The sequence below is a fragment of the Catharus ustulatus genome, chromosome 1 (assembly GCF_009819885.2).
Source record: "Catharus ustulatus isolate bCatUst1 chromosome 1, bCatUst1.pri.v2, whole genome shotgun sequence".
In the NCBI taxonomy this organism is placed as follows: domain Eukaryota; kingdom Metazoa; phylum Chordata; class Aves; order Passeriformes; family Turdidae; genus Catharus; species Catharus ustulatus.
The window spans coordinates 89,515,725-89,540,256 of NC_046221.1; the positions used below are offsets into that span (position 1 = coordinate 89,515,725).

Genomic DNA, 24,532 nt, shown 5'->3' on the forward strand with positions numbered 1-24,532 from the left:
TTCAGGTACATTTGTTTTATGAAATATAAACAAAACCAAAATCCCACACACATATTCTAAAAGTATCTGATAACTGTTTGGTATTTTAAACTCCATGTTTCTTTTCCACTTGTATTTGAATATGAGCATATATAATCGTAACATGACAGACTCATCAAGCAGAGAACTACTGGATTATTTTGCTGAATTTAATAAATCGATTCTGTTATGGACAAAACTTACATTCTGACTTTCACTGAAGACTAGGTATTTTAAAAATGGTGCTGATGAAGTGCTGAGGAAGAGCCTCCAACACTGCACGGCTGCAGCCATGTTTGAACTAGAGAAACCTTGTGTGATAAGACTTTGTGCTGAAGTTTCAAAACCTCTGATAAGTGCTCCTGGCTGTACTTCTAAATATTTGTTCCCAAGCTGATATATTACATAAACAAAGTCCACATCAGAGCTACACATCGTTCAGCACTTGGGATGTGTTTTTTCACTCTTGATTTATGAAAACATGAAGGCACAAAAATAAAACCAGCTAATTTTAGTACTGTGTTCCAATACTGTGTTTTATCTTGAACTGTTTATATGAGGACAGTGACACCAAGCGGCAGAGAGGACTCAAGTTCTTTTTTTCCAGCTGTTCCGAACTCCAGCTCTGACAGTCTGCCTTTGACAGAGAAAAAGCTGAATACAGCTAACTGTGCTGCAACTTCCAACTGCTCTACTTGTATGTTGTGTATTTCAATAGCATTTGTTTTGTGAAAAGTTAACCTGGATATAAAAGTCATCTTCTTAGCATAAAATGGATTTGCTTTTCTTCCCAGATTAAGGGAAAGGATTTCTGCTTCATTTACAATACACTGCTGGATTTCGTGTCCTTTGCTGGTGTGAGGTCTAATGAATTGCTGTGCTTTGAGGATTTTCATGGAGACGCCTTTTCTTACATTTCTACACCCTCTCTCTAAGCTGTTAACAAATTATTTTCACCTTATTTTTGCTGATACTGTGGAAAAGTGTCCTTTCACCTCAAGCAGAAGTGTTGACTTTGCCATCTTGACTTTGAAAATCTGCTTCTTCATCAAGAACTTAAAGTATTTTTAGAGACATTAATAATTCCAATAATAATTAGATAAAAATGGCACTGAGAATAGTTTAGTGGTTAAAAAGTGACTTGTGCTTGAATAAACACCAATGGATCTCTTATTTCTTACACTTTTATTGCATTACTTCATATTGTCCACTTTAAACAAAGAAATAATTTTTTTCTATACAGTCAGTGTAACTCCTGGTACTGTACCAAAAGCAATGGCAAGATATTTTCCTTTCAGAAATAAAACTGCAGCTGCCTTTGGTTCCCATACAGCAAGACCAAAACACTTTCAGATGACCCAAAGCAGTACTAGAAAGCAGACCTGAGGTAACCACAAAAGAGGAAGCCTCTACTGGATGACATTTTGCCAACAGTCCTATCTCAGCAATGAAACTTCTATATAATGATCTTTAAATGCCTTTCACATATATGGTCATGTAAGATACCATTTAGTTGGAACAGGGATACTTAGTCCCACTGAAGCAAATGAGGTATCTTTTGAACAAGCAGAATAACAAATTACTCAGAATGATTGAGGGTCTCAAATCTAGTTCATAAGGAACTGTTAAGCTGAACCTTTAAAATTATGAAGTGCTTTTGCTGGTGTTTCCATTTAAATTTTATCTTAATGCAAGTTATCTATGCCAACTATCTGTGCCAAGGTTGCAACATTTCTGAATTTTTCACCCAAGGCATCACAAATGCTGAACTTTTTCTTGAAGTCAATCTAGCCTCTGACCTTCTGTGATGCTGTGAATCTCAGACTTTTTAAATACACCTTCTACAAGCTTGAACAGAATACTACCAAATTCAATGCAACAAGGTCAACACATTTCTTATGAGTTTTCATGTCTTAGCTCAGGATTGGTGCTCATACAAATACAGGTGTCAAACCACAAGTGAAAGACATAAACACTGAACAAGGGCTACATTGTTCTTCAAGATTAATTTGTATTAAGAAAAAAGTCCGAAAATGTTAAATCCTTGACATGCTCATTTAACTGAATAAAAAGAAAACATTTTTACCTCTTCAAAAGCCTCTTTCTTCCCTATAAACTGGCACTTTTAGAAGCCATTTACACGTTCAAAATGGTTTTGAAAACCTTTTTCATCAATGCCACTAGGGCAGAGGGAAAAAAAATAATTTTCCATTTGCCCTATAAAATTCCCTAGAAAATTAAAGTTATGTCTCTCTTCTGGGGAAAGCACTGCACTCCTTTACCATCATATTGTTATGTGTAATTCCTACTCTTACTCCTTGCTTTTTTCTAGTACTTGGGTATCAAGATATTGAGATTAATTTATGATGGCAGTGAATACAAAACACAAAATAATTTTATTTTGGCAAAACTTGTGATGCTTTTTCTGTGCTTTTACTTAGTCTGTTTCAATTGCATATGATCACTTGCTTCTAGGAATTTCTTTTAGTAAGAGACATCTATTAATCTATTCATCTTTATAGTGTTGCCCAAATTTTTAGTATCACAAAAATTTGTTGCAGCTTTTCCATTTCAGTAATCTTTTAATAAGAAGTCTTTACAGATTTGCAGAGTTTGGTATTTTTACAATTTACAGCCAATCAATTTTCTAACTATTTATCCTTTTGAACTCCTTTTATATTACTCTTTTCTTTTAGGATTTGTGCTATTAGTCCTTCTTTTTTTCCATTATTTCCTGTCACCCTTCTCTTTCTCATTCCCTTTACAAAGATCTGTTTATGAAAGGGGCATTCAGAGCTGAACCTCACATGTCAAACTGCTATCACATCATCAGAGTCTTCTCTAGGTTTTGGAAATATGATTTTAAAAAATCAAGTAATTTTAAAAAGTAATAAAAAGATGTGCCATTTGTTACAATCACTATACGACTAGACCTGTCTTAGAAAATACAGTAAATTCACGAATACAAGCCGCACTGACTATAAGCCGCATCTCTGGGTGTTGGCAAATATTTCGGTTTTTGTCCATAGATAAGCCGCACCCGAATATAAGCCGCTTTGTCGTTCGCAGCGAGGACCCGCGTGCAATTAGTAACAGAACTGCGGGAGGGCGGGGTTTACTGGCTGAGCTAAGGCTGTGCAGGCTCGGCCCGCTAGGGGCCGCTGACGGGGCCAGGTGGCCCAACCCGGTGCTGCCGCTCGGGGCCGGCCGCCGCTGCCCCTGGGCTCGGTCACCCCGGGTTGGCGCTGCCCCGCGGTGGCAGGCAGGGACGGAGCTTCCCCTGCTCCTACGGCAGCGGCGGCGGGCGGGGACGGAGCTTTCCCGCGCCCGTGGCGCCGGCGGCGGGCAGGGACAGAGTTTCCCCGCTCCTGCCGCGGCGGCGGCGGGCAGGGACAAAGCACCCCGTCGGCTCCCCGAGCCGCGGCAATGGCTGCGCGGGGCTCCCGTCGGCTCCCCGGGCCACAGCAATGGCGGCGCGCGCTTCCCCCCCCTCCCCGGGCCACAGCAATGGCGGCGCGCGCTTCCCCCCCCTCCCCGGGCCGCAGCAATGGCGGTGCGCGCTTCCCCCCCCTCCCCGGGCCGCAGCAATGGCGGCGCGGGCTTCCCCCCCCACCCCGGGCCGCGGTAGGGGCGGCCCGGGTCCCCCCTCTCCTCCCCGGGCTGCGGCAATGGCGGCGCCGGGCCCCCCCCCCCCCCGTCTCTCCCCTGGGCTGTGGCAGAGGAGGAAAGAGAGCTCTCCCGCCTCTCTCCCCGCCCCCCGTGCTGCCTACAGGGAGCCAGGCTCCACCCGCAGTGCAACAAAGTAGCGATTTGTAACAATCGCAAAATGCCGACTTTGCAGCTGCTCGGCTCAGCACTCTGGCAGGCACTTCTGAGGTTGTATTAGCCGCTCCTGATTATTAGCCGCATTTCCGGTTTAGGAGTAAAATCTTAGTCAAATTGGTGCGGCTTGTATTCGTGAAATTACTGTATTTAGGATTCACACTTCCTAATCTGATACCATCCTGTTTAGTTCCTCATAAATTGGTAGGCAATCAGTCTCTTAAAATGTTTCTAAATGTGGTTCACAGGATTTTAGTACCCCAAACCCTACTGAGGTACTTAAGAAAAACCCTATCTGTTTTTTCCAGCGTTTACTCTTCACCCCCAAGGACCTCATGAAACAAATAGAACGCTGCCATGCTGCAGAAGTCAGATAGAGGGATGAAAAGGAAAGGTGCGGTTCTGTAAGAAAAGCCCCCTTTAATAGTGTTGGTAAGGCAAAGATTCTCTTGCATCATGCAGGACTGTTCACTGCATGTCACAACACCTATGTTCTTCTTTCTCACAACTGCTTAGAATTTAACATTGAAAGAAACTTTATTCATAGTGCAGCTAGCAAGTTTTATTTGAAGACAATGCATTACATTTTAACTTCATGAAGCTATGCAAACTGTGCACTCACATAACAAAGCCTGTTAAAGCATAAGCTATTTCTATCTCTACTTGGCTAAGCATCAGGAACAGCCATGGTTTCTGGTTAAATCAAACTGCAGGATCTAACAAGAATGCAATAGCATCTACAAGCTGTGTTAGTACTTACATCCAAGCTTCCTTCACTTGTAGAAGCAGAACTAAAAACATCCTCCTCACCACAATCTCTGTTCATCCCCAAGTATTCTTCTGTCTGCAACACAAACAAGTGTCCTACACAGCAGTAGCAAAGGAAACAAAACTGCAAAAACATGCCAGAGCACAATACCAAACCCCATCATGGAACCAAGACAAACTACCTCAGTAGTGCTGGACCTGATTCCTGAGAAACTCTGAAGCACTCTGCAAAATTCTCTGATGTAGGCAAGGAGCTAAGAAAGCCATCAGCAAAAAGATTTGAGAATACAAAGACAAAACTCTTAGGCAAGGATAAAAATAGGGAGTACCTAACTCCTGTAATATCAGGGACCATACTGCTGGTCTCTGCTATATCCACAGACACAATGGAACAAGCAGGGAGCACCTTCTTTGCCATTTCTCCATGAAGGAACTGTTTCTGTGCTAGCACATTCTTTACTTAAGCCTAGATCCCATGATTGTCTGCATAGCACCTCTGCTCCACTGGACTGTTTAGCAGTGCCAATTTGATCTGGATTTAGCCTCAGGCAAATGACTACATTTAACATCAAAAAGAAATGCAGTTCATGCCACCTTTATGTTTCTTATGCCAGCTGCAGGAAAACAGAGGGTAACTGATCCAGCTTAAAATTAGAATGGAGAGAACAAGATGATACCTGATCTGGCATTAAGCCTGCCAGTACAAAGTTAACCAAAGAAATACTTTTAACAAATTTGTACCAGCCATGAGACTAAGACTTTGCTTTCATTCTCTGTCACAGTGTTTTCAATATAATGGAAAGTTTATTTTAGAAAAGTTAGATCTGGTGTATTGTCGTACCACAATTACTGCTCTCAGTGAGCCAGCTGAGAAAGAAAGCATGTGCGTGGGCATGGAAATCTGAGCATAGGCCTGTAGTGTGCAGTGACATCTGATCCAGGACAGCTTGCAACACAGGCTAACACTCTTCTTCCCTTGCAAAAGAAATTGTCATCTCCTTGCAAATGCAAGTTTGCAGCCCTACTACTGTGCAGGACTTTGAACAATTCTTCCTATCAAATGGTTCTATAATAGTGACTATACGTGATTGCATACACACACACCTCACCACTGTGCATCATAATGCAAAACAAACAAACAGTACACAGAACTAACTTAAGCCTTTTGTGGGGAGTAAAAATGTGAAAAAAGCCACAAAGAGCATAGTTTAAGCACCCTGGGGTTTTGATTCCAGTTCCCTGAAATCACAAGGCATCCCATCCTTTAATCCCTTCATAAACCTACCAAATCCTTTATTAAAAGAACTTTATTAATTTGACCTCATCCTGCTAAGTCTGTTCAGCAGTGTCACTGCAGTTTTGGTTAGAAAACCTTCACAATAGCAACTAATATATATTGTGCCTAGTTAACACCTGCTTGCTCCTGTGTGCTGTGCTATTCTTCAGTTTTCAGTAATTTTTCATCTATTGCGTTTTAAATTCCCAGAGGTTTGTGAAGGCAACAGTGCCTTCTTTGCTTGACTAAACAAAATGACTGATTTGGTTTCTGTGCCTAGAGTAACTGCCATTTGAAAGTAAGTGTTCAATAAAGAAATGACCAAGGAAAATCAATTAACTTGTCAGAACTATCAGCAAGAAAGACTTAGACCTTTTCCTCAGATTTATAAACTGTTTCTCCTACTTGTTTGTACAGTTCCTACTTTTTCACAGGTAAAATACTATTTTGAATTTAATTCACCCTCAATATCCTCAGCATTTTTAGAAATTTGTGTTTTAAAAAAATCAGGGTATCACCTCCTTTGCTTTGATTAACAGGTAAGAAAAAGAGAACAGAAAAAAAAGAAAGAAGCTTTCAATCTTTGAACACATTTCCAACTCTCCTGTGAGAAACCCACTGCAGTAACCACTGAATTAGGATGTTTCATAGCAACTTTTTTGCTAAGGCTGTAAGAATTAATACTTTAAAAGTGAAAACTGATCTACTTCAGGAGTTAGAACTGCAACAACATATTTGACACCTGAGTTCAGTAAAACAGAAAGAGAGGACAAAGTAAGATGCAGAAACTGCATGCTGTAATGTGTTTGGTTCTTCCAGAGGAATTACGGCCCTACAGCGTGCTCTAGAGGCTCAGGCTGAGCTCCCTTGTTTACTTGATTCTTCTGAGCACATACAGTATTATTGCTCCAGTTATAGGTTTTTTTCTTCTAAACAGGAAGTATTTTCTTACACTTAGTGGAAAAACACTCTGAAAATGACCGACTTCTTATCTGATAAAATAGTTCCCATGTGTCCCTTACAACATATTAAGAATAGTTTAGTATCTATGACAGAATTAAAGTTTTCCAACACAGTAATTCACAATGTCTATAAAGGAATCTATTCCTTACCAAAAATACTACAAATTTGATCATGAACAAAAAGGCAGACAATTATGAGAGATTTTGAAAAGCCTTCACAGTTTTGAGAATTTGACTGAGAAGACTGGATAAGTAAAACACCAATCCATTAACAAGCAAATGCTTCTTTCTGCCAGTTAATCAGGTACATATTTTGTAATTCCACTCTAAAAGCCTTGGAGTGTTTAAATTAGAAAAAAGAAAATACCCTCTTTTCTCTGACATCCTAGAGTATTAAACATTTTACGTCCAAAATCATTTAACACTAATAAATTTAGTAAAGAATGCAAAAAGTATGAAGTTAAAAGCCCACTATTTTTTCTATGTTCTTAAGTCAGAAAGATCTTATTTTATTCCTGTGACAAATGAAATAGTCTTCATTAATGCATCTCAAGGGAATTAATTTCTACAAAATTTCTTTCCTATTTTTTTTCCATTCAAGAATAGAAACAAAATTTAAAGAGGCTAACATGCAACCCAGTAGATACTGATCCTTCAGATTTCAGTATTGGAAGTTATTTCTTCTATACCTGATTCATCAGCTTTACAGACTTGGAGATGGCAATGGCGTGACTGCACAGAGCTTCTGAGAGGTATAAATGCTTTTAAAGAGATTATCACCCATGTGCAGAAGAGGTCATAAGACACATCTACTTGATAATTAAATTGTTCTCTATTCCATCAGTCCTTTCATAAACGCATTTTATAATGTGAGTACTACTAATAAGCAGACATAGATTGCTTGAAACTACTGCCCTTTTTTAACACCTACTGAACTCACAGCATTGAAAAAAAGTAAAGAAAAAGTAAATGGAGAACATGATTGACTCCTTCAATGAGCAGGTGGTATCTCCATCAGGCTGCACTGATTGCACATAGTTTATGCCTGTGTTTACAGATTACTCTCTGGAAGGAAAAGGAAGGCAGGCCAAACAAATGTCACCACCCACAAACATAACAGATCTGGAAAGAAATAAATTCTCTTTAGTGAGCAGTACACTGCTGAACACTTACCTTGCTGCTTCTTCTATCAGCATTAAACAATCCCAAAAGTCTTGTCTTTTCTTTCTCTATTGCATCACTGCTTACTGAAGCCTTTCGATTTGGTTCTGAAATTATTTTAATGGAATAGTTGTTACATTTTTGAAATAAAGATTCACAAGATGAGTACTTTAAAATATCCTGGATTAATGCTGGAATTTAATGAGCTGAAGATGCTATGGACTGGATTATCTAAGTAACAACCAGATCCTGCACTTACTTTGTCATCAAATTTTCATTTGTTCTGAGAATATTTCAAAATCTAATGAAGACAAATGGATTAATTTAATAAAGTGCACTAGGTTTTCAATCACAATCCAGTAACCCTTATTAAAAGGCAAAACATGAGCAAATTGCTTTTGACTTCAGAAATGCTTGTTAGATACATCATTTAAATCTCATAGAGTACCTTAAAACTGAAAACCCCCAAATACCTAAAAAAAGATGTACTGGTGAGTATCTTTAACAATTCATAGGTCTGTGAACTTAATACTGTGAACTTAAACAAGAGATTCTCAATGTGTAATTTGGATAAAGCTCTATAGAGAGGGAAAAGACCTTCCCCTTGGAAACAGGTCTCTCCTTAGAACTTAAACTAGCTGGTTGTGGTCATCTTTCTTTATCTTGGTGCTTCAGGTGGGAAAGAGAGGAGTTTATAGGTATTTCAGGCAGCAAAAGCTCATATGTGTCTTCCTTGAACCTGCTTAAGACATTATATAAGTTCTCCATTTAGTATCTCTTCAATTTCCCCCTTCAGTTTCTCATCCACAAGATGGATGAGCAAAATGACACACTCATGCATTACAGGAAGAAACATTGTCCATTTAATACACAGACAATGAAGCCTCTCACTTTTTTAAATGGACTCTGCATAATGCTGTAAATCTTTCCTCCCAATTCCAAGCACATCAGATTATTCCACCATCATTCAAAATGTTTAGGTTACAGACAAAATAAGTACTTTCTCTTGTAAATATTTACTTAATAACAATTAAAACTCAAATTCAAAATTACTTACTTGTTGACACAAAATACAGGTTTACTTTACCAAAAAACCTCATCCCAGAACACTTGTAAACTTATTTGCCTAACATACAAAGTGCTTTTCACACAGATCACTTTTGCATACAATCTCATGTGTCAGAAGATGTCAAACATATACAGTGAACACAAAGGACAACGGGGAGAAACTATCCTTAAGAAAGGCTGTAACTGCACTGCAAACAAATACAGTAATGAATTAATGCTTTCTTAAACACTTAGCACTACCTATGCTGGTTTCTTGCTTGGGGCTGAGCTGTGACTAGATATGCATTATCACTCCTTTCCTTGCACAGTCTTCAACTATAAACAAGGCTGTGGAAAGGCTAACATAGCAGTTGATCATCAACACTGTCACTGAACATTGTGTAATCCAAATAAATTAGCATTTAAGTAAGGCATATAATATCAAAATAATGAGCCTTTATTAATCTGTATAGCTTTTTCTTAAATAAATGCAATAGATATTTCATCTAGTATTGATCTCCATGTGAGAGGAAGTCACAGCAAGTAATGACAGAGGATTTGGGGGAATAATGCTGCCATTTGTGAAGCTAAGAGGCCATGAGCTAAGATTTGCTCAGCGGCTGTCACCTATTGGAGGTTGACTTTCTTCATAAAAATTTAAATAAGTTACCCAGTTTTACTTTGGTTAGGTTGTGTGTACTAGTAATGCGAAGAAATAAAGCTCATTAGAAATCAACCGTACCTTTCTCGAGGATAATTACTTTAAGCAATGTATTAAAACAGACTCATTAGGGAAAAGGACATACTAAATATACGCATTTTCTATTTTACTGGAAGCAGAAGCACCAACATAATCTAATCCAATCCAAACTACTATAACAATTCAGAAGCCACCATCTATTCAGTTACCCAATGTGTTTGTATACATCTGATATTAAACTGCTTTGCTGCATGTAAATTAAAATCAGTGAAAGACCTCACAGACATAAACAATTTCTGCCTTTGCTATAAAAAAAATTTGGAACCCAAGAGACCTCAGAATTATAGTAATTCTGAAATTTACCTAATCACAATTTAGGTAAACTGAACAGGCATGTAATCTATAGAGAGACACCACACCACAAAACAGTTAAATAGCAGCATTTGTGACTTGCTGGTGTTTTAATAGTTATTACTGAAGAGACAGAAGCACAGAATGTGTTTGTTCTTAGCAGAAGCACAAGACATGTAAGTAACACTTTGGAAAGACAAAACAGATCAAAAATAGCTTGTTTTTCTATGGTATTTTATTCAACATTCTTAAAGATCTATCTACCAAACCCACATTAAACACAGAGTGAAATGAAAGAGTTAAATGCAGAGTGAAGCTTCCCCTCAGCAGCATTGTACAGTACCTCTATAGTTCAGAGAAGGTTCAGACTGAGTTTTTGTTGGAGGAACTGGAAAAGTCAGGCAATGAAAGGATAAGAGAAAACACATTAAAGTTCGAATATAGCCCAGTAAAGCACAATATTCATTAATTAGTCCTAGTATCATTTTTTCCTAAGCATTACAGAAAAAATGTTGACTGACAACACATATGCAGAGCTCCTACTGAGGCAGTTTAGCTACATTTATATTAATTCCTGATTCATTCACGAAGCTGCTTCAACTGCTAAATAGAATTAAGTAAGTAGGTGGCAGCAGAGTTTCTCTTTTAATAATCCTTCAGCTCTCGGTGTTTTCTGTTTCAGGCAAGGGAAGAGTGAAAAGTTTTTCTAGAATCTGCTCTTACAAGCACAGCCTATGGCTTTCAGCATCTGTGATACCTTGCTTGTTAGCGAGAATGTGTTTAAAAAATATATTTTCTGTTAAGTAAACAGATACCCACTTAATGCATAAGTCACAGATCAAGTGCTACTGAAACCAATGGGTTTATTCCTCTTGGAGATTACAAATGAGAACACTGAAGAATAAATTTGCTGAAATAAAGGAAACATTCTTGCAAATTTTATGTGCATTTACTGGTTTCTCAGACACCATGGTGCAAAGTAAGAGGAAAGCATAAAAGATCCTGAATTATGCTCAGGATCAGGGGGATTTTATCATAATGAAAGGAAAGGAATACTGAAAAGTTAAAAAATAATAGAATATAAAAAAAAAAAAGCTGATGTAGAGAGCAGAACACTATGATGTGTAGATCTTCATGGGTCCTTTCAACTCAATATATTCTGTGATAATTTGCTGCTATAACCCCAGGCCTGTAGTAAGGTCTTGGTTTTGACTGCATATGCTACAACTAAATTCGAGGACCAGCACTGCACCACCACTTTCATTTGAAAGGAAAGACTTTACTGAAGGCTTATGATAATTACTCTCTAAGTTGTCCCTGAAGTATGTTCAGGGAATGAATCCTGTTGAATACACTCCATATTCAATATGTTACTCCAAAATGGTTAGCTTAATTACAGTAAACATGTCTTGAAAAAAACAAACATGCAATTGAGTTATGACATGTTTTCAGCCTCTTTTTGGAACATCCCAGCAATTCAAAAGAAAAGGAGCTATTTAGTTTACTTAGAAGTCTAAACTCACTGAAATTTGACTCGCACGGAGGTAGAACTGTCACTTATCAAAGAGTTGGAAAGAGGAGACAGAATGTCAACATAAATAAATAATTTTATAAATAAAAAATAAGCCTAGAGCTCAGCACCTACAAGAATGACGTTATCTAAACAATAAATAAGGACATTTACTGAGCTGGAAGAGATAGCGATTCAGAAAAACTTCAGGAGATAATTTTAATGAATATCACTTTCTGACCTCAAAGTAGTGCTTGGCAATGTGCATTTGTAAAGCAGGTATATTTTAAAGCACATCATAGAGTGAATACATAATCAAGCTGATAAAACTCAACTCTGAGTAGCTGCTACTACAATTTTGTCTATGAGAACAGAAAGTGAGGATAGGTAAGCATGAGAACAAAATTTTAAATACAAATACCTCTTAGTCCTCTTCACTAGACCGTCAATAACTCTGCTCTTTGGAGAAACCGTCTCTGATCCTGTTCAGTCTGTTTCTCATAAGCCCTGGTCTGTCGCCTCTGCCTCTCAGCTTTCACAGCTGCCATGACTATGGCATGTCTCTTCTTTCCTTCTCTCCAACCCACAGCACAGGTAGGTGACAGACTCTGCCCGGACGAGGCCCCTTGTATTACACGCACCTCTACCGACAGCAGCTCTGGGATATAGCGAAGCTCCTCCTTTTGCCCTGCCCTAGGCCAACCTGCACCCTGCCAGAGTCCAGCCCAGCCTGGCACATGGCCCAAGATCAACCAAGGACAGCTGGGCACATTGCTGACCTGGCTGCTGCTCTGGGCACAGCTCACTGAACAAACCCATGCTGCTCTCCGGACTGAGCTCTCACTCTGCTGTTTCAGCTGGACCCCAAAAGAATGGCAGCACAAACGCTTTTAATTGCCCATAATATTGGTTGTCATTAGGACACTGCTGAGAACCAAGAAAGCAGCCTTGTTCTCAGGCTGCTCAAGGACAAGAAATTATAACAATGATTAAACAACTGCTGGAGGTGTGAGAGATGTGATATTTTGATAAAAGCATGTTTTCAAGAGGTGTTGTCTTCCCCACACCAATGCAGTTGTGTCTGGGTCTCGCTTCATGAACTGTTCTATATTAGTTTGGTGTTTCTTTACATAAAGAGCTTCTTTATTCTCCATTACAGGAAGAAACTTTATTGCTGTATTCTTTTAGCCACTTACATAACCCAAAATGCAACAGTTGTTGTCACACCATATAACCCTGCAGTGACCGCTTTCAGACTTGGCTCACCTTTTTTTCTGTCCCAGGCGTACAGCTCCTTTATCCCTAGCTCCTCCAAGGACTTGGTAAGCTCCAGCTCTTCCCCAGTTATGCCATCCCGCAGAAGAACAATGTGTTCTTGACTGACTTCACACTTCTCACAAATAGCTGGGATGATGTTGTGGAGAGGCACCTCCGGACTAACTCGAACCACAGCCTTCTGTGTCTTCAGGTAGTTCACTACCAGCCTCACAGATTTCTGCAGAAACAAACAAACTCTCAGTCTCCCTTCTGTGATGATAGGTCCTCTTACATTGAGAAAAGCACTGGGGATTTCCATATTGTCTTGCCTATTCTTAGGCAAATTTATCCCACTTTGAAAAAAAACCAAAACTGTTTGAAAGAATAAAATCTCAGACCTCCCTTTCCACTAAGGAGACATTCACAAGAACATGAGAAGAAGGAAAAGAAATCCGAGGCAGACGTAATGCAAATGTTTACAAGTCCCACTACAAAACAAATTCAGCAAACATTTGGAAAATAACTACTTCTCAATCTTCACTGTACTGTGAAATACATTCATTAATGATCAGCCTTCTCCCATATCTTCAGTGAAGATGGTACACAAAATACCACCAAAACACTATCTCCACACAACCTCACAACACTCATTTCAGCCATTGCAATTGCCTCAAACTTCAGATTTCTATCTATCCAACCACATGTAACATACCATTTTGTCTAAATGTCTAGACTAGCGTCTGCCAATATACATGCCAAACAGTTAGACTAGTGAAGCAGGTTATAGTCCATCCCAAGCATTTCCCATCTGGTTTAAAAATGGCAAGATTGGAAGAACTGAAATCACAGGAATGGGATGATGGCATCATTTTAGCCCTACAGAGTACTGACCTCAGGGACCCTTGGCAGAGGTCGCTTTGCCTTCTCTTCAGGAATCTTCTCTTTCAGAAGTACTGTCTGTACATCCAGTGCTCCTATCAAAGTGTTTGGCTTGTAACTCAGAACTTGTTGAGTTCCCGAAGACTTTAGTTCAAGACTATGTTGGGATGGATTTAAGTGATACTGGCTGCATAAATCAACGAGTACATCCATCACAGCTTTACTACAAGGAAGAAGAATTCACCGTTAGCGTAAGAAAAAAAAACATTGCCAGAAAATTTACCTCAGTTTTAAGATGAGGGGATAAAAGACAACAAGACAAGCTGTGGATGTGCCACTAGTTAACCACCTTTGGGAGGGAATGGTGCTAGTGCTTTGAAATGTTAAACACATCAGATAAAATGATACGAATTAAATATATTCACACTTCAGTGTCTGTTCATGAGTGCACAACTAACTATTCAGTATCAAGTAGACAGCAGTGCCAATCATAGCACTAACAAACATAAGCCAAGAGGAGACAAAGTGCATCTTACTTACTTCCAGACCACAAAATATTCTGAGTTGGAAGTGACTCACAAAGATCCAACAAGTCCAACTCTTTAGTGAATGGCCCATATGGGGATTGAACCCCCAACCTTGACGTTATTAGCACCATGTTCTGACCAACTGAGGGCCATAATGTACTAAATCCATACATTAAATGTTCCAGTTCAAATCCTGTTCTTTAATGTGAAGACAAGCTATAAACAAATTATGAACTCACAGTCTGGTATACTCCATCTAGATTTGAACAATCTCATAACCCAAAATTAAGTACAAAAATGAAGTACTTAAATCTGGGACAAATGGTAGATAAGGCTTATTTTTCCAGTTTACAACTTTGAGTTCTCCACATCTATTTGACACCAGTAATATTTTCCTGTACAATAGATCCTGTCCATATTTATTTTGGTGAATTTAACCCTGTACAAAACCTTCTGGTTGTGAGTGTCCTCATCATCAGCAACTTCTACTGCAGTATAATTGTTAAAACATGAGGTTTTAAAAGAGTCAGCAACTGTCCCTCTCATTTCATGCCTCTGCATAGAGGTACTCCAGTCTATGTCAAGAACTCAATATTCACAGGAGCTTGATACTGCCTAATACAGCAGATATGAATTGTGCTCCCCCATACTCCCGCAATTCTCCTCTACTCCAGCAATTCTCCTCTACCACAGTAGGATTCTTTTATTTTCCCAGCCTTCCCTTCAAAAATTCCATACAGAATCAGAGAAAATAGCTTTATTAAAATTGGTCATTTTCCTAAAAAGTTTTGGTTTCATAAATCTGTCTGTCACCAATAAAACAACGTAAGCTAAAAAAAAAATTTACCAGTTGTAGCTGGAGCCTGTCATACAGTGGGAAATTTTTCTTCTAGTAGAAGTGAAAATAAATGCACAGTCAGCAATTTTGTCACAACAACTGGCACTCTTTTTAATGTTTAAACTAGAAAAACAGTATGTAGATTCAAAATGCAAGCAAATTCAAAGAAAATAAAATCCTCCGCAGGTTATTAGCCAGCACCATTACATGTGTAACTCAAGAATTACCCTTTAAACTGCAAGGTGTTGGTATCTGGGAAACTACTCTGTGGAAGGCCACCAATCTTCTTTCTATAGGTATGTTGTTGACCAACAACTGCTCAAGAAGTTGGTGAAGAACACTGGAGGGCTAATGGAAACAACAAATGGAAAACTACAGTGATTCCTTATTACCTGGTAGGTGACAGCTCTTCTCAAGCAAGAGAAGAGGAAGGACCTTCTTTACAGTAACCTTTTTCAAGTTTAACTGAGTTACAGTTTTCCAATGTGAGCTGGAAAAGCGGCAAGTGTGGAAAATTTGAAATAACGTGATCTAACTAAAAAGGGAAGAACTCAGAAGATGATAACTGAAGACCAAATAAGGAAAAGAGATGTCATTAATATGTATGGTAAGGAGGCTTCAGAGGAGAGAACTGTAGCAACTGCTAACATAGAGAGCACAAATAGCACCCATGTGTAGCATCCAAATCAAAACTGCATCAGCTCATTTCATGACTCAGTCTGACACTTGTCCCCAAGTTTAAAACATCTGTGTTTCACGACCATGTTCAATTTATATGCTACACACCACAAACCAATAGACATTTACAGCTACTAAGTCCAAACTACAGGAGAATCCCACCTACACCAGTATTTACATGAATATTCATTAAACTGTGCAGCAGTGCACACTTTTAAAAGTACTTATCAGTTCTCCTGATACAGATCTCAACTTGTCTGTTTACAGACATATTTCTTTTAAACTAAAATTTGCATGTGTTTGCTTTGCCTCAGCCTTCTGACTATTGTTTCAGAGAAAAGTAATAACCTGGCAGAGCCATAATACATGGTGTCCTATGTGCATTACATTTATATTTAAAGTGGAATAGTAACATATTTTTGTAGAGCATAATAATGTGATAATTTATTCAAATTTGGAAAGTTACCTTGCCTCTTGAAAAAGATATTTGTAAAGAGAGGACAGTTCAACAAAATAACAATTTGCAATTTCACATATATACCAACGAAATTATAAAATATATTCAGCAGCAACAGAACCACAACTATAACAAGATCAGAACCCATCAGCCATCAGCCATCTCAGAGAAAACCCACACCAGAGAAAATAAGTGACTTAATAATAATAATAAGTGACAATCATGCAACTTGAACAAATCTGTGTGGATAATGGATGATTCAAAAATCCAGCCAAATCTGAGGTTTCACCTTATTGCTGATTAAGAACAGTCATTAAACACAACACTTAAGGAAATCTGCAACATCCCAGCCTGTGCCATGCTCAGAATACACAATTGTTCCATGAAAAGCATCGCCAGCCTTCATCTGTACCATTTGAAAGTATAGTTGAAGCTTTTGAAAAAGCTTCAAAGCAAATCATATGCTCTTTAAAAAATGTAAATTTGGGGAAAACTTTTCACAAAACTTCTGAAGTGTAAAGAAAAAAAAGAGAAGAGGAAAAGGAGAAAAGGAAAAAAGGAGGAAAGGAGAATTCCACAAAGTTCAGAATTCTTGTGTTGCAAGTGAAGTAAGAGAGCTGGGAATCCTTGCAATGAAGTTATTCTTATGTCAGATTTCAATGGCACCAGCTTGAAAAAAAATCCTTCTAAACCATAATACAGTTCAGCTTGATTTTAAATGAGAGTTTTATTTTAAGTAATTCCATGTACAGTAATTTCACGACTATAAGGCGCACCCTTTTGACTAAAATTTTCCCTCAAACCCGGAAGTGCACCTTATAGTCCGGTGTGCCTTATCTAATGTACAAAGCGGTGAAATTTGCCAAACCGGAAGTGTGAGCTGAGAGCCGTGGGGGGAGCCGGAAGTGCCACAGCAGCCGGCTGGGGGCGGGCCCGGAGGCCCGCGGCACTGCCCCTGCCGGGTGGAGGCGGGCCAGGGAGTCCCCAGGCACCGCCCCTCTCCGGTCCAGGCAGTCCTGGGGCCCCATGGCTGCCGGGTGAATGCGGGCTAGGGGGGCCGCGGCACCCCCATTCCCGGGTGGAAGCAGTCCCAGGAGCCCATGGCTGCCAAGTGAATGTGGGCTAGGGGGGCCGCGGCACCCCCGCTCCTGGGTCCAGGCAGTCCTGGGGGCTCATGGCTGCCGCGTGAATGCAGGCTAGGGAGCCCGCAGTACCCCCGCTCCTGGGTCCAGGCAGTCCCGGGAGCCCATGGCTGCCAGATGAAGGCGGGCTAGGGGGCCGGCGGTACCCCTGCTCCTGGGTCCAGGCAGTCCCGGGGAGCCATGGCTGCTGTGTGAATGTGGGCTAGGGGGGCCGCGGTACACCCCTTCCCGGGTCCAGGCAGTCCCGGGAGCCCATGGCTGCCAGGTGAATGTGGGCTAGGGGGGCCGCGGCACCCCCCTTCCCGGGTGGAAGCAGTCCCGGGAGCCCACAGCTGCCGGATGAATGCGGGCTAGGGGCCCCGCGGCACCCCCGCTCCTGGGTCCAGGCAGTCCCGGGAGCCCACGGCTGCCGGATGAAGGCGGGCTAGGGAGCCCGCGGTACCCCCGCTCCTGGGTCCAGGCAGACCCAGGAGCCCACGGCTGCTGAATGAAGGCGAGCTAGGGGGCTGGCGGCACCCCCACTCCTGGGTCCAGGCAGTCCCAGGGGCCCACGGCTGCCGGATGAAGGCGGGCTAGGGGGCCCGCGGCACCCCCACTCCTGGGTCCAGGCAGTCCTGGGAGCCCACGGCTGCCGCGTGAATGCGGGCTAGGGGGCCGGTGGCACCCCCACTCCTGGGTCCAGGCAGTCCCGGGGGCCCATGGCTGCCGGGTCCAGGGTGGCCCAGTGGCTTGCGGCACCGCCCCTACTGGGTGGAGGCAGGCCCGGGGGCCAATGGCTGCCGGGTTGAGGCGGGGCCTCGGCCAGCAACTGCACGGGGTGAGCTGGGGGCGGGGCCTCACTGCAAAAAAAAAGTGCGCCTTATAGTCCGGTGCGCCTTATATGATCTACAATGTTGCAAATTTTGCCAAATCCGGGGGGGTGCGCCTTATAGTCCGGTGTGCCTTATGGTCGTGAAATTACTGTATATGGTACACACAGAAGAGAGTCACTAAACATAGCCAGACAATGTTAATCTACTAATCTAGACCAATTTTTCTTCCTAACCTTCCTAGCTGAATATGGCTCTTGGAAGATGCAAAGAGTCAATCCTTCTTTTGGTTCTATCTCATTCTACACAGATCTCCACTTTCTTTTAACCTGTTTGGATATCTGGTACAGAGTATACTCTATTTTGAAATTCAGGCAGCTCTTAAATCTAAATCTGAAATGAATTTAAATCTGTCTTGCCTTTCCAACTACTCAGCTAAGAAACACCTTACTTTTTTAAGTAAGATGTTGCTGAAATTTTTGGCAAGCGACCAAGCACTACGTAATAGATACGTGAGGTTAATGACTGACAAGCAAATACTAGAGCACAGAAACAAAACTGAAGAGTGAACACAAGACTTAGATAAGAAGGTCCATATGACTATTCTTAGTAAAGGAGAGTACTTTGGCTCTGTTTGATATTCTTTTACTAAGCTGTTTGAAATTAATGCAAATTCTGGGCAGCAAAGAATAGCTACTTTGTCAGCAATACTTATCGCGATGGAGTTCTGATCAAGTTTGAGCAGACTGCTTGCTGCCCATTGTTCTATGCAGCAGAGGTCTATGGTTTTTAGGAAATATAAAACAACTGAGATGTTTTGGGTGTGGTTTGGCTTAACCTCCTTGGATCACAGAGAGAAATCCATTTTAAAATGTAGTCTCGTACATCTAAAAATAAATGTGCAGGGTTAAGTTTTATTCTAACAAACAAAACCAACTTTCTTTTTATCTTCTACTTTCATGGTACAAATGCCTTCTAGTACCTAAACGGGCATGCAAGAAAGCTGGAAAGGGATTTTTCATGAGAGCATGTTGTGATAGAACAAGAGGCAATAGCTTTAAACTGAGATTAGATATTAGGCTTAGATTAGATATTATGAAGAAATTCTTCAGGTGAGGATGGTGAAGCACAGGAACTGGTCCAGAGAAGCTGTGCATGCCCCACCCCAGAAGTATGAGAGGCCAGTTTAGATGGGGCTCTGAGCAAGTCCCTGGATCATGGCAGGGGGATTGGAACTAGATGGTCTTTAAGGTATTTTCCAACCCAAACTACTCTGCGATTCCATGATTAAAAAAAAAAAAATTAAAAAATCTCAAACTGGAGGAAAGTATCTTCTTTATTTAGGTCAATCTCAAATATGCATTAAGAATCTACAGTAGCAATTGACTGGAAAAGAAACATAATAGTGTAAAGGGGGTGGATGACCCGAAGTCGCTAATTCTTTCACTATTTGTATTTAAACTAGAAAATACCATTAGTCATTATTTTCTCATGCTCCAAAGTACAGTAGATACTCCATTAAAAGATTACAATTTTTTCTACACAAACAAAAATGTACACACTAAGTAGCAAGCTGTATCCAAAAAAGTTGAAGAGGTAAGATAAATAAGACACTCATAAATGTTCTCTGTTTTTCTTAGTTTGCTCCTGTACATTTGGGCTCTTATTTTCCATAACTGAGCAAGCCCACAGAAGGAACATCAAGATGACACACAAGACTGGACAGAGGACTGTGCTTTTTGAGCCTTAGGACAAGAAAGGTGAAAAGAGACCTTGCTACTATCTGTAAGTATGAATTGTAGGGTTACAGACTTTTCTTGCAAGTGAACAGCATGAGAACAAGTAGCAAGAGACAAGTGCTGAACAGGAAATTCCATTTAGGTACAAGTAAACATATAGTCTCCATAAAGATGGTTCCAGACTAGGAAAAGAGGTTCAGAGGAATCCAGAAACCTCCACCCTGAAAGTATTCAAACTTGCCTGGAGACGGTGTTCCAGTAGCCTATTCCAACATAAATTTTAGTACAACTTTTTTTTTTTTCCCTTAGCCTACACTGAACTACTGTCATTTTGACCTGACTTTTATTCAATATTTAGTTAAACTAATTTTAATCCTTTTACCATGTGCTCTGTTTATCTTCTTCTAAAACACCTCTTTAATGTTTTACCAATCTGGGCTGATTTTACACCTTCAGTCTTTCCTGAGACACTATACTGTATGTTCAACAATAAGCCCACAATAAGGAGTCACCGAGAATATGTGAGAATATTCTTTCTGTGATGACATTAGCTTTATGCTCCATATAATGCATACTCTGTACTGAATTCTGTCCTCCACTATTTGCAGAATTGGACTGCAGCTTTAGCTAGTTCGTTATTTCTTCTAGTGTCCTGCTCTCTGTGCATCATATGTATGAGAGAATTGGTGTAACATGTTTAACAGCAGGAGCAACAACTATCCAGCTTACTTGTCTTCATATTGGTGTTGACAGCTCAAAACCAAACCTCACTTAGTTTCAAACACCCTTATTTTTCTGCAATGCATTTCAAATACTGATGAGTTCCAAGCTGCTGACACTTAAAGTCTGTATCTGTGTTAATTGGGAAGTCCTCCTCAGTGCCACCCAGTGTAACTAGAGAGAGATGCATGATCCCTTTATTTACAGGTTACCCACTGAAACTATTACCTCTGAGAGTCACAAACCGAAAACTGGCAACTTGGGAGCTTTTCCATTTGTCTTCTATCTAAATGTCTACCCATCACCTCTCTCAGACCTGTTAACAGTTTGTGTGGATGTGCTATAGATCTATATGCATAAAATGTGCAAGTGGCCAGCACTTTACCTATCCTTTCAGCACATCAGTTAGTGCTCATACAGATTACAAACACAGTACATACACAGAGTACAAACACAGAACAGTGTTTCCCTCCTTTTCAAGGGAAAGTAAGCTAACACTTTTTCATGAATACATGTTTTATATGTAGAGTACCCAGGGGTCAATTCTTCCAAAAAGAAAACTGTTAATACTATTCTATTGCTGCACACACTCCCTAAGGACTCAGCTTTGTACTAACATCTGCACTACATATTTACAAATTCTCAAACAAATTGTGTGTTACAAGACGGCAATAAACTGCTAGAGAGGTTGTCAGCTTGAGTTAGTTTTTATAAATAAAACAATTTCAAGGTTTCAGATTCCAATAAAATATCTTTAAATAGCACACACTTTTTTCTTAAAGTGTCTTTCAAGAAAATTTAATAAGAATTTTCTGCCTTCTTGTTGGTATTTACAGAAACTTTTTACCTAAAGAAAAAAGCTAAATTACAACATGTTGCTTTACTTACATACAATGAACAAATTGAAAGACGTAATTTTTACTTTTAGTTCATTTGTAATAATCTTAAGTGATATTAATTAACTACAGTATTTATATTTTCAAATATAATCTACTGTAATTCATTGTACTGTGAACTGCTTTCCTGAAATTACAGAATCATTTTTCATTATGAATATGCCCAGGGCTAGGATTTGCAAATTTTTTTGAAACAGAAAAGCTATTTCCCCAGGGTAGTGTAAAGGAGATTTTGCAGAATACAGTTTTAATTATGGAAACAAAAATACTGAAGAATTATAGCAGTATAAACATCAGAAAAATTTTCTGAAATGTCCTTCCAGGATAGCACCACACATAAAAAATTGAACAGGTAAAATAATTAATTGCCTGCACTGGCTCTTACACTTGCCTCAAACTAAAAAAAAAAATCCAACAAAAACAAAAACAAACAAAAACCCAACAACAAAAAACAAAAACAACAACAACCCCCCCGCCCTTTTTAAAGACCCAGTAACTTCATCATTTAATATTTACCCCGAGTATCATTGTATCTCATAGCTGTTTTTGTACACAGACTAAAGACTCTAATTAACAAAACAGTCTCAATGTATGTGATACATAATGACAAACACCTGTATGAGACACAGAATATTTACCGTACAGGGACATTCGTATCTGTTCTTTGTTCCTGTACCTTTTATGTTTTTCGAAAAGTCACATTAGAAGATCACTCTTATAGTGCTCTTGGAATGCTTACTTTGGAGGGAAAAAGAAGTTTCTAACCATATGGCAATTATCTATGTCTCAATAAAGAAAGCTGCATGAATATTGACCTCTTGCAGCCCCCAGGTGGCTTGCATTTGCCAACAAAACAATACCTTTCTTTGGGATCCAATGGCCAGTGAGTTTCATGTCCTGTTCCACTCACCAGGCCTGTTCTCTTCTTTCTCTCATGAAGTTCAAATCTCCTTATAAAAACTCGAACACTACATTTCTTATCTGTGAGCTCTGATAAGCTCTGCTTTCCTTTCAAAACTTTACTATCACTCTGGCTTTGGGGTGGACACCCACAAGTTGCACACATCTCCTGAGAGTGGACAAGGGAATGCTAGTTTCTGTGAGAAAAGTAGCAGGGAGAAAGAAGTCTCAGACACCAAACATCAGTTTACACATCTTCCCTGGCCATCAAAATGCACTATGAGGGAAACAGTCAACACAGACTAATATATCAGACTGGAAAGTAGTTCTGCTGGAATGCAGACTAATTACTGAAAACATCAAATGTGAAATAAACACAGAATTTGATTTATCAACAGACACCTACATACCTTCTGAATGTGGTGTTACACTTTCTACAGTTTTTTGACTATTCTTGACCACAACATTGTTTGCTACGGTTTCATCATAATATTGTTTATATTTTTGAAACTTCTCCATAATATTTCCTAAAGTAATATCTCCCTCTTTCAAAACAATTTACACAGAAAGAATGAGGATAAAGAAGAGCTCCCACAGTGAAGAGAATTATTTCAAAATTGCCTTTCCAACACAATTTGATCTTGATTGTACCCAGTAAGTAACACAGAAAATCCCTGTCTCTTTCCATAGGATTTTCTTTGATATATAAAAGGCTTTGTAAATATGAGCAGATGCTTTGCTGTCTACACAACTGCAGCGCATTTGTGAAGGCGGGATCTCTGAATGCCATGAATCATCCATCTTCCCAGCCTGTTTCCTGGCGTGCCTCCAGGCACTCATACTGTCAGGACTGTTTGCCAGCAGCACCTACTTCCACTGCAGCGAGCCTACTCTGGATTATGAGATGTGATACAACCTAAGCACAGTGACACTACATGAAAGGGACAGATCCGCACACGTGCTGATCCATGGGGAAAGCAGTGACACAATAGCTGCTAAATCCTTCCTGCCCCAGAAGAGAGGGTCCTTTATATATGGCTCTCAGGACTCTGATGCAACAGCTGCTTAAAATGCAGAGAAAAGCATGACAGAGAAGTCCCATAAACTCAGAAAGACAGCATCAGCAAGCATCCCACAGGAAACAAAAGGTTTCAAAAAGAGGGAGTAATCAAAGTCTTACCTTCCTTGCACTGTGCACTTCTGCTCCACTCCACTGGGTAAAATGACTGTGAAGTCCACCAGCCTGTTTATCATGTTCTCCTTCATGCTTACAAGGTTCTGATCAGAAATTACAGCTGTCTCTGCAGGTGACTTGTGCTCACTGTGACTTCTACTTGCTGCAGAAGGTTGATTTGGTGGAGGGGGAGCACGAGCTTTCATTCTTTTCCTTGAGAAAGAAAGGCAAGAAGACAATAAATAACTTCTTGCAAGAAAATCCAAACAACATTACTAAGAAATATATGTCCTTTTGGCCATAATCTCAGATTGTTTAAAAAAGCTCCCTTAAAGCAAGTAATTTTTTCTTCATCATTAACCTTTTCAGTGGAGTTACACTTTTATTTCTACCTCCTCTCTAAAAATACACTAATTTTTTAATGATGCACTCACTCCTACTGTTTGCTTTCCATGCCCCAGGGGATGAATCAGTTCCATAATTAGGATATGATACAATCGTTTTTCTGTCGAGTATGAAGGATACTCCTATGAAGTGAGAAACAGAAATGCTGGGTCCAGTCCAGACCTGACTCAAGAAAGAGTTGTGTTTATGTACATGAATGTTTCCTCCAAGTCAGAATGGCAGCAGTGGAAGCAGGGTGAGGTTTCATTCAGCTATATTTGGGTTTCACTCTACTTGAAATATTGTCTCTTCCTCTGCTCTAAGTTAGTAGTATTAAATCTGGCTCATCCTACTTCATAGAGAAGCACCATGAAAAGGTCAACTGTGAATGATATCACTTCTAACCATGCAACACCAACACTACAGCTCTTTGAAAGCACCCTGAAAGAAACTCATTCTTCAGTAGAAGGCTATGCACCATGTGTGATATACAGAAAAGCTTGCACCAAACAAGCAG

General features: G+C 40.0%; 1 protein-coding gene across 6 annotated transcripts in view; it reads right to left on the reverse strand.

Moving 5' to 3' along the window:
- Positions 1 to 24,532, reverse strand: part of COBL (cordon-bleu WH2 repeat protein) — a 256,101-nt gene that overhangs the window by 95,466 nt on the left and 136,103 nt on the right. For 5 of the 6 annotated variants that reach the window (XM_033060207.2, XM_033060222.2, XM_033060237.1 and 2 more), the window contains 6 exons: positions 23,638 to 23,844; positions 13,764 to 13,974; positions 12,882 to 13,110; positions 10,449 to 10,493; positions 8,020 to 8,114; positions 4,601 to 4,684 (listed from right to left, as the gene is read on the reverse strand). In XM_033060207.2, coding sequence (XP_032916098.1) covers positions 4,601 to 4,684; positions 8,020 to 8,114; positions 10,449 to 10,493; positions 12,882 to 13,110; positions 13,764 to 13,974; positions 23,638 to 23,844 — 871 coding nt within the window. The remainder of the gene's footprint in view (positions 1 to 4,600; positions 4,685 to 8,019; positions 8,115 to 10,448; positions 10,494 to 12,881; positions 13,111 to 13,763; positions 13,975 to 23,637; positions 23,845 to 24,532) is intronic. The other variant, XM_033060229.2, reaches the window with a different exon arrangement.